This window comes from Sciurus carolinensis, chromosome 2, assembly GCF_902686445.1.
Source record: "Sciurus carolinensis chromosome 2, mSciCar1.2, whole genome shotgun sequence".
In the NCBI taxonomy this organism is placed as follows: Eukaryota; Metazoa; Chordata; class Mammalia; order Rodentia; family Sciuridae; genus Sciurus; species Sciurus carolinensis.
Genome location: NC_062214.1, coordinates 122,969,243 through 122,981,756, shown reverse-complemented (window position 1 = coordinate 122,981,756; position 12,514 = coordinate 122,969,243). Strand labels below are relative to the sequence as shown.

The 12,514-nt window shown below is 37.7% G+C and overlaps 1 protein-coding gene and 1 pseudogene across 1 annotated transcript; one reads left to right on the top strand and one right to left on the bottom strand.

Annotated features, from left to right (window-relative positions):
- Positions 1 to 306: 306 nt before the first annotated feature.
- On the top strand, positions 307 to 1,242 carry LOC124976490 (olfactory receptor 11G2-like). Its single transcript, XM_047539356.1, has one exon. It carries the CDS (start codon positions 319 to 321, stop codon positions 1,240 to 1,242), a length of 924 nt encoding a protein of 307 aa, XP_047395312.1. The 5' UTR covers positions 307 to 318.
- Positions 1,243 to 11,181: 9,939 nt separating this feature from the next.
- Positions 11,182 to 12,111, bottom strand: LOC124976489 (olfactory receptor 11G2-like; annotated as a pseudogene).
- Positions 12,112 to 12,514: the final 403 nt, after the last annotated feature.

Below are 12,514 nucleotides of genomic sequence, written 5' to 3'. Positions count from 1 at the left end.
ATATACTAATTAAAATTAAAGTAATAATAATAGAAAGGAGATTAGTAGAACAAGAGGTCAGAGGAAGGTACTAGGGAATGAGATTAATCAAATTATGTTACGTGCATATATGAATATGGCATAATGAATCCTATCATTATGTATAATTATAATGTAAGATGACAAGGAAAATAATAACAACAAAAAAGAAATTTGATGTCTCCAGGAAAAAACAACATTCAACATTAAACAGCAATAACCTCTGTCACCTCCATGACTTCTACACCAATGAGTGTGTCCAACCAAGAACACAAGCTCTCTGTTAGCCACTTTATCTTCATGGGCTTTCCCTCCAGCCCACAAAGGCAGCTCCTCTACATTGGGCTCTTCTTCGTAACCTACACTCTGACCCTGACGGGCAACGCAGCCATCGCCTGTGCTGTGAGGGCAGACCGGCGCCTTCACACTCCCATGTACATCCTCCTGGGGAATTTCTCTCTCCTGGAAATATGCTATGTCACCTCCACCATGCCTAACATGTTGGCCAACTTCCTCTCCACAAGCAAGTCCATCTCTTTTGTGAGTTGTTTCGCACAGTTCTGCTTCTTCTTCTCCTTTGGTTGTGATGAGGGCTTCTTCCTTTGCATCATGGCCTTTGACAGGTACCTGGCCATCTGCCATCCTCTGCATTACCCATGCATCATGACCCGGCAACTGTGCACTGGCCTCGTCATCTTTGGATGGTCATGTGGGTTCATCCTCTTCATAACTCCGGTTGTTCTCATTTCCTGGTTACCCTTCTGTGGTCCAAATATCATCAACCATTTTATGTGTGATCCTGTCCCACTGATGATGCTGTCCTGTGTGGAAGACACCACCACCCAGTCCATTTACTCTGCCTTCAATGCTTTCTTCATGATTGGCACTTTGCTCTTTATTCTTTGTTCCTATGCTCTGGTGACTCTAGCTGTGGTGAGGATGCCCACAGCAGCAGGCAATCACAAGACTTTCTCCACTTGTGCTTCTCATTTGGCAGTCATCACCCTTTTTTATGGTTCTATCTTGATGATGTATGTTGGACCTGAATCAGGACACACGGTAAAAATGCAAAAAATCATTACCTTATTTTATTCTGTGATAACACCTCTGTGTAATCCTCTAATATATAGCTTGAGGAACAAGGAGATGAAAGCTGCCCTAAGGAGAGTCTTTGGGACTGAAATACTGTTCATAAAACATAAATCAAACATCGTGGTTATCTAAGTTCCATCACAACCTACCTAATCAGATGTAGGTGAGAACATTGTCTGGAGAATTAAGTTATTTTGGTTAGGTAACTGCTAATAAAGCCCCCTGTATCTTAAATATTACTATTTACTCTGATGGGTTAGCCTTATTTAAGAAATAAAATTGTCTTAGAAATTTCATATATAACTCAGTTTCTAAAAGGCAGCATAAATACACTTTGTATTTCAGAAATGGGTGAGCACAAAAAATGTAATATAGGTCCTAGACTTGCTTCAAAACTAAACCTACATGTATTGTTCTTCACTGGTTACCAAATTAGAGGAAGGATTTTTGTATGAACAAAGTCCAGCCACACTGGCGTCATCTTGTCATCCACCTCCAAAGAATACATGTTTTTACTGTAAGGATTTCAAAACAAAACAAACTAATAGCTTTACCTAGATGATAAATGGGAGGTCACTCAGGACCCACAATACAAATTGGAATTTCAGTAGCTATTTTAATCCAAAATAGATGCACTAAATGTAAAGTTCTGGGCACACATCAGGATTTCACTCTCCTTTCTATAAACTAATGTCATAACAGGTGCAAGACCAGATTCTAGTTCACCATTTTTGCTTTGAGACATATTTAAGGATTATAATAATCTTCTCTAAAAATCTCTTCTTCTTTAAAGTGTATGTAATCACAATTGTTAGTTTGACAATATTTTTTATTTTAACCCTGGTCATCAATCCTTTCATTAACTCTCTAAAATGTAATGAAAGACAGTCAGTAAATAAGATGCAATTTCCAGAGCTGTATTTACAGCTGGCAGAAACTTACTTGCATTAGAAAGCAAGGTACAACTATAGTTGTAGGTCTTCTTTGAAGAAAGAAGAAAGAATTTGAGGCTGTCTGGACTTTGACAGAAATGCTTTCTGAGGAGATCCAAGAGAGAGGAGATGTTGCTATGATCTCAATCTAAAATATCCCCTAAAGGCTGATGCGTTCAAGGTGTAATCCCCAGTGTAGCAATGTTCAATTCAGAGATGGGTACTTGGGAAATGATTGGATCATGAGGGTTCTGAACTCATCAATGAACTAGTGCATTGATGGGTTCATAATTGAATGAACCATTGGGAAGTGGTGGAAGCTATAGGAGGTAAGCCTTGCTTGAAGGAAATAGATCACTGGGGCCATGCCCTGGAAGAGTATATCTTATCCCCAGTCCCTTCCTTTCTCTCTTTCTTCATGGCTGCCATGAGCTAAGCACCTCTCCTCCACCACATGCTGCCCACCATGACAGTCTGCCTCATCAAAAGCCCAAAGCAATGGGGCCCAGTTACCAAGCACTGAAACCTATAAAACTAGGAGTCAAAATAAAACTTTCCTCCTAGGTATTTTGTCACAGTGACAAAAATCTGACTAATCCAACTCTCTTGAGGCAGGTTCTTTTTTGTTTTTCTTTGTATTTCATTGAAAGAAAGTGAATAAAATGTGAATAATTTCCTGAACAAATTGTTTTCATTAGATAAATGCCTGATTTAAACCATACCCAAATATTTTCAGTGTAGTTATAAGATGCTGACTCCTTCCTGATTATTTTTAACCTTGAATTCACTTTAGATTCCTAAGTTTCATCCATTCTATAGTCATTTATCTTTCTGAGACAAAGAGGAAAGGAGATGAAAAATGGGTGGTGTTTAGTTAAGCTGTTTATGAAGGTGTGTGTAGGCTGTTTATAAAGATGTGTTTTTCTGTAATCAACTGTGAAATAATAATTAACTTGGCTTTGCATATCTCAGACTAGCTGTATCCCAGGAAAACTTTTACCTCATAACTCAAATTGTTTCCACATAAAGTAATGAAATCCAAATTAGTAACTTTTGTTAAATTTTGAACTTATAAATTAAAAATATTATAATAACAAAATTTTAACTTTGAAGTTGTCTAATATATTTTAAGACATGAACTTGTTTTTTTAAGACATGAACTCTTTATAAGGATATAAATAAAAAGCTCTTTTACTTAGTACATGATTTCTTGTCTCTACACACTCTCCTCAACTGCTACCAAAATCTGAAGTTTTTTTCTTAAATGACTGTTTTTTTTTAAACCAAATAACACTTACCTTCCTTTTATGCAGATTGTAGCACTGCAGCCTACTTCATTTAGTTCAATAATGTGCACTATTTCGGAGTATTCATCAGTTGATTATATTAAGACAAACCCCTTGTATTCATGGTCTCCAATTTTTCAAGTATCTGTTTCTAGACATACTCCATGTGAAGCAAATAGGAAATGGGAGAATTCATATTTAATACAGCAGATGTTGTATTACATTTAAAAAAGGCAATTTGTGAAATGTTCTGTAATATCATAGGCATAGTAACTCTTCAAAGTAGATGTATTTGGTAAAGATCTTTACCCAATGTATACAGAATAACGTCCTTTCCACTCAGTGCCCTCAAGGAACTATTATACCCTGAACATGATTTGAGGACAGTCACTTCATACTTCATTTATTATATGTACCTACAACTATATCCTACAACCCTCTAGGGCATATTTTTATCAATATCTTACTAATAGGTTAGAAAACTAACCTAACAGTTTTAGTGAGGTTCCATAGTTTCATAATGTCATGCAATTAGTAAATAACAGTAGAGAAAAAAGATTATTGTAGAAGATGCTTTTGGTGAGCTTTTATTTTCACCTGCAGGTATTTTGTACAGTTTAATGTAAATCTTAACTCAATGACCACGTTCCACTCAAAACATACCACATAACTCTCAAACCCAGTTTCTCAGAAGCCACCAGAGACCCACAGCCTATGCACAGATTCAACTTGAGATGTTATGGAGGTCAAAAGAGATAGATGAATACATCAAGCATTCCTCTTTCTGGGAGACATTTTCTGTGCTGTCCAGAGGCCCTGATCTCCAGTCTGCATTTTCTGCCATGACTTTTTATCCTGTCCTCACTCTCCCTGCTTCTTCTTCCTTAATGTGACCACCTCTCATAAGAAACAGCCCACTCTTTCTCTTGGGCTCTGCTTTCAAAGTAGACTATAAAAACACAACTAGTTTCATAAGTGACCCTAACAATTATCCTAACTCTAAAATTATGGAAAGAGATCATTACTCCTGAATGACCACAAAGAGCCCCAGTAGGTTATAAGTCAGGTGGTGGTAACCCCTAAATAGCTGAGCATCAGAATCACTAGGTTTTCACTCGTGATAAATTGGGAGGAGGCCACATGGAAGAGGAAGCCCTGCCCAAGAAACAGCTCTAGCACAGCACATCCTCTCTGTCCTGAGTCTAGCCTTTCCTGGGACGTTCAGAATAGGGCAACCCAGAGCTTTATTCTCTGAGCTCCGTGAGCTCCAGCAAGCAAACTGGAGATGCAATGGAGCCTCAGCTAGTTACCTTGGCAGTGATACCAGAAGGAGAAGAAAGGACAAGAAAGCAGGTAATGGAAAAGGAGAAAAATGTGAGAATCATGAAGAGTCAAAAGAAAAATGGGATTCACACTTATGTTTGAAGAATTTATCTGAACCTCAAACACCTAAAAATCTCTCTTGTTTTTAAGAATGACTGTCTTCTTGGAATAGGTTACACAGCAGAGATAACTAGTTTCTAAGTTACTACTGAAATTAAAAGGATAAGAACTGATGGGAAAGGTCACATACTAACAGAATCCCAATGTAAATATTATTAAGAAAAATATGCACACACATATTTATATTGTACTCAAAAAGTTAGGTGGTTGACCATCAAAGTGACAAAGAATCAACAGACTTTTTCCATAAGCAGGTCATTGAAGGAAGATATTTAAAAAAGATTCTCCAAGTACAATATGAAAATATCCATGAGTCCAAAACTTTTAGATACACCAATAGTATTTCCAAGAGTCAGCACTTGAAGAAGTCACAGGACATGGAGACTGCAGTAAAAGAACCTGGCTAGTGCTACTCAGAAATGTATTTGGTCCATGTCACCCACCCTCTGCAGCAACCAGTGGACACTAGCAGAGTGATTGGGCTGCTTCTCTGCCTTTGTCAGCTTGGGCAAGAGCTGACTGATTTCTGCCACCACATAGCTCTGCTAAAGCTTCAAGTCTTTAATAGAGAGGAGTGTGAATCAAGTTACAGAACCTAACCAATGATGACATCTGAAAGGGGTCCAACTCCCATGTTCTAAGAACCATGACAGGAGTTCAAGTAAACCCCAGTGTCAACATGAGCTTCTATTGTGGATCTTCTCAAGGAGCAAGGAAAGAAAAGGATCTGAAGCTTTGACCTTACAAGGGATTTTTCAGGAACTACTTTGCTAAAATATTTTCAGGAATTATTTGTTAAAGTAACTCATTACCTTGAAAGTTCCTTCTGGAAATGATCAATTTGAATAATCTTTGCTTACCCCTGGCATTCCTTGTTCCAATAAAATTGGCTGTACTTAAATAACAGGAATTGAAGCCCTAGAGCCCAACTTCTGAATAAATTTTCAAATATAATGTTTGAAGTAAGAATATTTAAATAACCCAAAATAACATTCGAAGCTTTCCAGTGACCAAAAAGCATAATAATGACCACAAAGTCATAACAAGTTGAAGCCATTGGCATATAAGCATAATTTTTCACTTCAGTCATTATTCATGGAACAAAAGGAAACCAAACTGAATCACAACCAAGTCTTGGCTTTTTAAAGTTTCTGTTTAACTATTTTAAAATGGTAGAGCTCTCTTCAGAAGAATGTGATGAGACTTATATTAGATGGTGTGTGTTAAATCTGCTAACATTAATCAAAATTTAACAGAGACTAGAAACTATTATCTAAATATGATAGGAAGCCTGGAGAGAGTGTTGGGTCAGAGGAAAGATAATTTTAAAATATAAAAGTACACCTGGGCAAGGGTGTCAGAGGAGGTTCTGAATGCTACGTAGACCCCAGGAGTTCCTGTACTCATTGTCTGAATGCAACTGGAGAATACCAGCATGCATCATTTCTCTCCTCCAGGAGTCTACCAGAGAAATAAAGGAGATCAACTTTCTATAATTTTTTTTTAATTTTTATTGACACACTTAATTGTACATATTTATGGGGTAGAGGTTGGTATTTCCATACAGGTATATAATAGGTAATGATACAATTATGGTAAGGACCTCCTTTTAATGTCACTACACTGAATGATAAGAATAGTCAGAGAGGTTACTCTTATTGGGTAAGAGTTCAGCATTAGTGGATTTGCTGAAGTAGATTTTAATCATAACTTGAAGAACTACGCAGGGTGAAATGGAAACCCCCAAAGTCTAAAGTAACTGGTAACATCCAACATGGTACTGGCTTTTTAATCTAGAGCCACAGTGGAGGTGCCATGTGAGCAGCAGACCAGCAGGGTCATTACTAGGTGACAGTCTCACTGTTGGACTCACAGAGATCCTCTCTTCTTTGAGTTTATCAGTGAAAGGAAAATGCTGGGGGTTGAATGGTGCCCTGTGATTATTCCTCTGTGTCTGAAGGGCAGCTTCCAGTACAACAGAAAGCCAGAAATAGGTGCATATGTAAGTGGAGAGTTGCCTGGCACTCTGTTCCTTTTTGTGTAACACCTAAAGATGATTTTACATTGTACATGAAGCACAAACTGTGGCAGGATGACTCAGAATCCAAAATCCTGCACACCTGGGATCTCTCAGGGGACACAGGTGGGATCTCCTTGAGTGCAGCATCTACTGTCTGTAGGGCTGCTACAAAAGGGGGCTATAAACATTCCCCTGTGTTCTGATTTATGAGTATAGTCTATATCACACAGTAGTACATCATGTAATAAATGATTACTTCACAAATTCCCCATTCCTCCTTGCAAGACTTCTAACTTGTCTATTCAGGGCACACATGTTTGAAAATCTCTTCAGAAAATCTGACCAATCTGTTTTGCCTTCTCTTTCAGATAAAAAGATGACAGAAGCTAGTGGGCTTCATATCACTTCAGAGAAGACAAAATGTTTGTAAGTGATGGGTCATTCTTTTATTAACTATCATTAAGATTCAAAGATTCCTGTCCTTGCAGTAAATGTAAAGATACAGTTGCAGGTGTAATTCACAATAACCCAAGGCAAGGAGGAAGTGGTCCTCAGCACATTGATCTGAGAAGAGTGAGGCAGGAGGAAAGGGATTCTCAAAGAATAAGAAGTATGTTCCCAAATGGGAGAAGTAGGAAGAGCAGGCAATTCATACAGGCTGTATTACTCCCAAGAATTTGAAAGATAATCATTCTTCTCTCTTTCTCAGTGTACTTCTTTTTCTCCTCCTTCAAATTTTGATTAACAAACACTCATTCAAGAACCACCTAGAAAACACCAAAGTCTTCTTCTCGAAGGCTCAATATTCTTCCCTTAAGTTTGAGGTGCATTTACAAGCAAATGTAAAACAGGGATTTCGCCTTCAAATACAACACCCATGAAACACGCATGTCTTTCACTCTCATCTTTTCCTTATCACATTTCTTTGCACTGTTAATATGCACTCTTTCTGGCTACAGTTAGTTTAAGCATATCAGTTTTATTATGGTCAAAAGAATGTGGGGACACTTACTACACACTCTTCAGTTAAATCTCAAGTACTGAAAATTCAGGTTGTCTAGATGATTTAAAGCATCATCGTATCCCTTCTAAACAATGAATTTCCAGTCCCAAACCTCCCTCAATGAGCCCATTATGACCTTAGATTTATGTACTTGAGCTGAGACATTTCTGTTAGAGAGCCAGATCTCCCAATAAAAGGTTGAAGCCAACTACCATCTTTTTTCTCTATGTCAAACTAGCCATTGCTCAGCAAGCAGAATCAAACACCAGCTATAAGAAGCTAATAGGTCCAAGCTCAAATAGAATGGAGATGAATTAGTGAATTCAGAACCATATGGAACATTTTCATAAAAGTGCATTAATGGAGGTGACTAGTCCTAACTGAAATGCACTCTATGTATGAAGTTGCATGCTGATTGTGAACCCAATGTAATTAGAAGGTGTAAATATCTCATTAATAGTGCTCTTAGCAATTACTGTTGAAGTGATAATACTTTGGGTGAATTAGGTTAAATATATTACTTGAAATATTACCTGTTTCTATTTACCTTTATTAATGTGACTACTAGAATATTTAAAAAAATATATGTGGCTCAAATTATATTACTGTTAGATTGCACTGATTTTGATTGATCTCAAAGAATTAAATAGCTTTAAATACCATTCCCCCAATCTCATATAAAGACTTGCATATTTTATGTATGCAACCTCATATACATAAAGACCCAACTGTCTACTTGAATCTCCACTTGGATGTTTATTAGTCAATTTTAAATGTATGTTCTTCTCCTTTATTTCAATAGACGTGCTTCAGGCTTTGTCTTACCACAGGATGAGAAACTCAGGATAATGTACATACTTCAAATATAGCTTAGTCTTGTTCTATCATGAGACAATATAAAGTATATCTCCCTATCATTTTTATAGAACTACATATATAAACCTTTACATTGTAAGTGATTCATTTTTTTTTAATATGGAAACAACCACCCTCACTGAAAACTTGAATACTGGTTAAATCTTGAAGTTGGTTAAATCTACCTCTGTGTGTAAAATCAATTAAATATGTTACATACAATTTTTAAAAACCAGGAGAAAGATTTCCTATTTTTTAACAATAATTGCTTAATGTTAGTTCTTTTTTGAGGCAATCTATCAAGCGCGTGATTTTTACCAGCCTAATGCCAACAAAGACCACACTGCCAAGGATTTCCACAGTGCTCCTCCCCTGGCAATGTCTTTAACTCTTATCAGCACTGAGTAAAAGAGTCCTGGGATCTGAGACATCTTAACCTGAACAGGTCATGGATATTCAAATCAGTCTTGAGTCAGCCACATTTTTCAACAGTGTATCTTCTGAACCTAAATCTTCTTGCCTTTCTTAGTAGCAACCCCTTGAAGCTGGTGCTCTAATCACACGTGTTTAGTGTTTCCACACTCAGTTGACTTGTTTTCTTGCTCACAGAAAACTTGAAGTAATCCAGATCCAACTCCCTCACTTTTTTCTTTGATTTTCCTCAAAATTCAGCTTAAGTTAAGCCTTCCCATACCATTCCATTCAGAAGATCATCATCCCCTGCTACCATTGCTATCTATTCCTTTCAACTGCTTTATTTTTCTACAAAGAATTTATCTCCATTGGTCCAGTCCATTCACTTTTGTCCCATGTATACCACATTCTTTCCTAACTGAATTATTTCAGTATTGCCCTCCCTGTTCAAAAAAGAAAGAAAACAGAAAATAGCAGTCTGATGGCAAGAGAAGTTTCATGAGTGCTGTTTAAAAATGGGCAAGGTATGAACAGAACAATTTTAAGTTCGGCTTGTAAAACTATCATTATTCTACAGTTGGAGATAATAAGTCAAATAGTAAGAATAGGACATATATTTAGTAAAAAAAGGAATAAAATTTGAGGACAGGTGGAGAGAAACCTCAAGTTACATACAAACTGAAGAATTTGGAATTTGTCCTGTGTATAATTAGAGTGGAAATAAGGGTGAGGACTGGTGGAAAGGAGGTTTAAGAAGATAATTCTGAAAGACAACAAGGTCAGAACTAGAGAGACTATTTATGAAGTTACTATGCCATCACAGGCACAGCATGCTGAACGTGGACAAAAATGATGAGTTAAGATAACTAAGGATCAGAGGGAAGATGCCGAAGATTAGTTGTGCATTCAAGAAGATGTGGAATTATAATGTTAAGATATCAAGTTCCAGTTATAGGTAAGTGGAACCACTGGAGAATAAGGATGGTAAGAGCTAGTTTAAAAAAGAAACTAACAAATATAAGATGAAACATTTGGATTTAAAGTGAACCCTTGTGTAAAAATATCCAACAGAAGCCTGCAACTATTTGACTATAATTTGGAAGTAATATTACTGCTGAACATATCCCAGACCAGGATTTAGCCCAAGGTTTCCTCATGAAGTGCTATACTGTAAATTAAGCTACTACCCTAGAAAATAAGAGGGTAGATAGTAGAAACTAAGTTTGGGGAACACTTATCCAGAGTTCTATTGAGAATTACATGAAAAATTAAGTGCACCTTAGACCTGGGTTGGTGGTGACCTCACAAATTCTACAGTCATTGGGCTCACACTGAGTACTAACACTCAATGTGCCTGGATATGCTAATGTGATAGCAGAGGCTAAAAGGAAACAGGGTTTGTCAATCAACACTATTGAGGGCCCGTTTGTGGCTAAATCTATATTTGGAATCATGAAGAATACAAAGGTAGTGTTTTAAAGTTGTCCGTGATATTGAAGGTTTGGATTTTGTGGGGTTTTCTAGTCTGACCACCTCATCTAGTCTAAACTTCTAATCTGGTCATTATTAGTAAAGTATTTGTGCATTTGCATTACATTCAATAACATTTTTTCTGGGAATAGGGGTACTGGAAATTGACTCCAGGGGCACTATACCACTGAACTACCCTGTCCTTTTTATTTATTTATTTTGAGACAGGGTCTTGCTAAGTTGCTGAGGCTGCCCTTGAACTTGTGATCTTCCTGCCTTAGCTATAACTTGCCTCAGTGAAGGCAGAATTCAAGGATGCTGAAATACACCAACAGAATGAAATAAAAAGCCCAAAGAGTAAGCAGAACCTCAGTCATAAAGAAGTATATCAAAGTCCTGTTAAGTTGAAGTGCAAAAACAAAGAAGTCTCTATACAATACAGACATATCAGGAACATAATAGCAATAATTTCCTAAGATTTATATCATAGGTCTAATGAATCCCTTAAAATTATCTCCCCAACATATAAAAATAGAATAAGAGGAAGGGGGGGTGGAAACTTGATCTCATCCGCCTTGTGATCTTTTCATCCTCCTAAACATTAAGATTATTTTAAATTTGACTCTTGAGTTCCATAGAGATTTCCTATCATAAGACATAGAGAAATTTCTTTAATGCCTCCTTCATATCTTTGTTCCGGAAGTTGTAGATAATGGGGTTAATGAATGGAGTTGCCAAAGCATAGAACAAAGTCACAAATTTCTGCATCCCATGATAGTCCCCAGAACTGGGCTAACATACATCACCATGACCGTAGAACAGAGACACCAGAGCAAGGTGGGAGGCACAAGTTGAGAAAGCCTTGCGCCTTCCCAAAACTGAAGGCACATTTAACACTGTGCTTAGGACACAGAAATAAGTACCAAGGATGTACAGGAAGGTAAGGAAGATGATGAGAGAGCTGATGATACCACAAGCCAAGGTAATTCCAGGTACAGGAGCACAGGACAATGCCAGCAAAGGCTCCAAATCACAGAGAAAGTGGTCAATAGTGTTTGGACCACAGAAGGGGACCTGAGATATTAGGGTCACAGGGGTCAATAACCAAAGAAAGTCACCCAACCAGCAGAAGATGACTAACCAAGCACACAGGCGATTGGTCATTATGATGGAATAGTGCAAAGGTCTACAAATGGCAAGAAATCGATCAAAAGACATTGCCGACAGAAATAAGCCCTCAGCAGCACACATGGAGAAGAAGAAGTAGAACTGGAGCAGGCAGCCAGCATAGGATATGCTCTTGGTCTGGGAGATAAGGTTGGCCAACATTTTGGGCACATCAGAGCTGACATAGCAGACCTCCAGGAAGGAGAAGTTGGCCAGAAGGATGTACATGGGTGTGTGGAGCTTCCAGCTGGACCACACAGCACAGATGATAGACATGTTCCCTCTGAGAGTCAGCAGGTACATGAGGGAAAAGATCACAAAGAGAAGGATCTGGATCTCCCAGCTGCAGGGGAAGCCCAGGAGGAGGAACTCACTCACAGACCCAGAGTTATTAGTCTCTAAGGCCCTCATTGGTCTGACCTGTTGAGGTGACAGAGATATTTACATAGTTTTCCTGTTCTTGGGGAAGAAATACATTTTTTTTTATTTTCTTCAATCTGAGTTTGTGGATTACCATCTTCTCTTTAGAAAGATGGGCTGTTCTTTCCTCTTGTCTTCCTTCCCTTTTAGTTTACTCAATAAATATATATTTACACATTGTAATCATCAGGCACTGTTCTAGGAAATAAGGAAAGAACAATGAATAAAAGAAGCAAAACCTTTGATCTTATTGAGCTCAGGTCAATTACCTTCTGTTGAAATCAACTTCAAACAGTATGCTGGTGACTATAATTTCTAAATACAGGGAGCTTAGGCACTTGAATTGGATTAGAAGAAATCTGAGGAGATTTCATCTTGGCACTTCATTTGCATG

What these genes read in the sequence shown, in the direction of transcription:
- LOC124976490 (XM_047539356.1), top strand. Translation starts at nt 319, where the DNA reads ATGGGCTTTCCCTCCAGCCCACAAAGGCAGCTCCTCTACATTGGGCTC.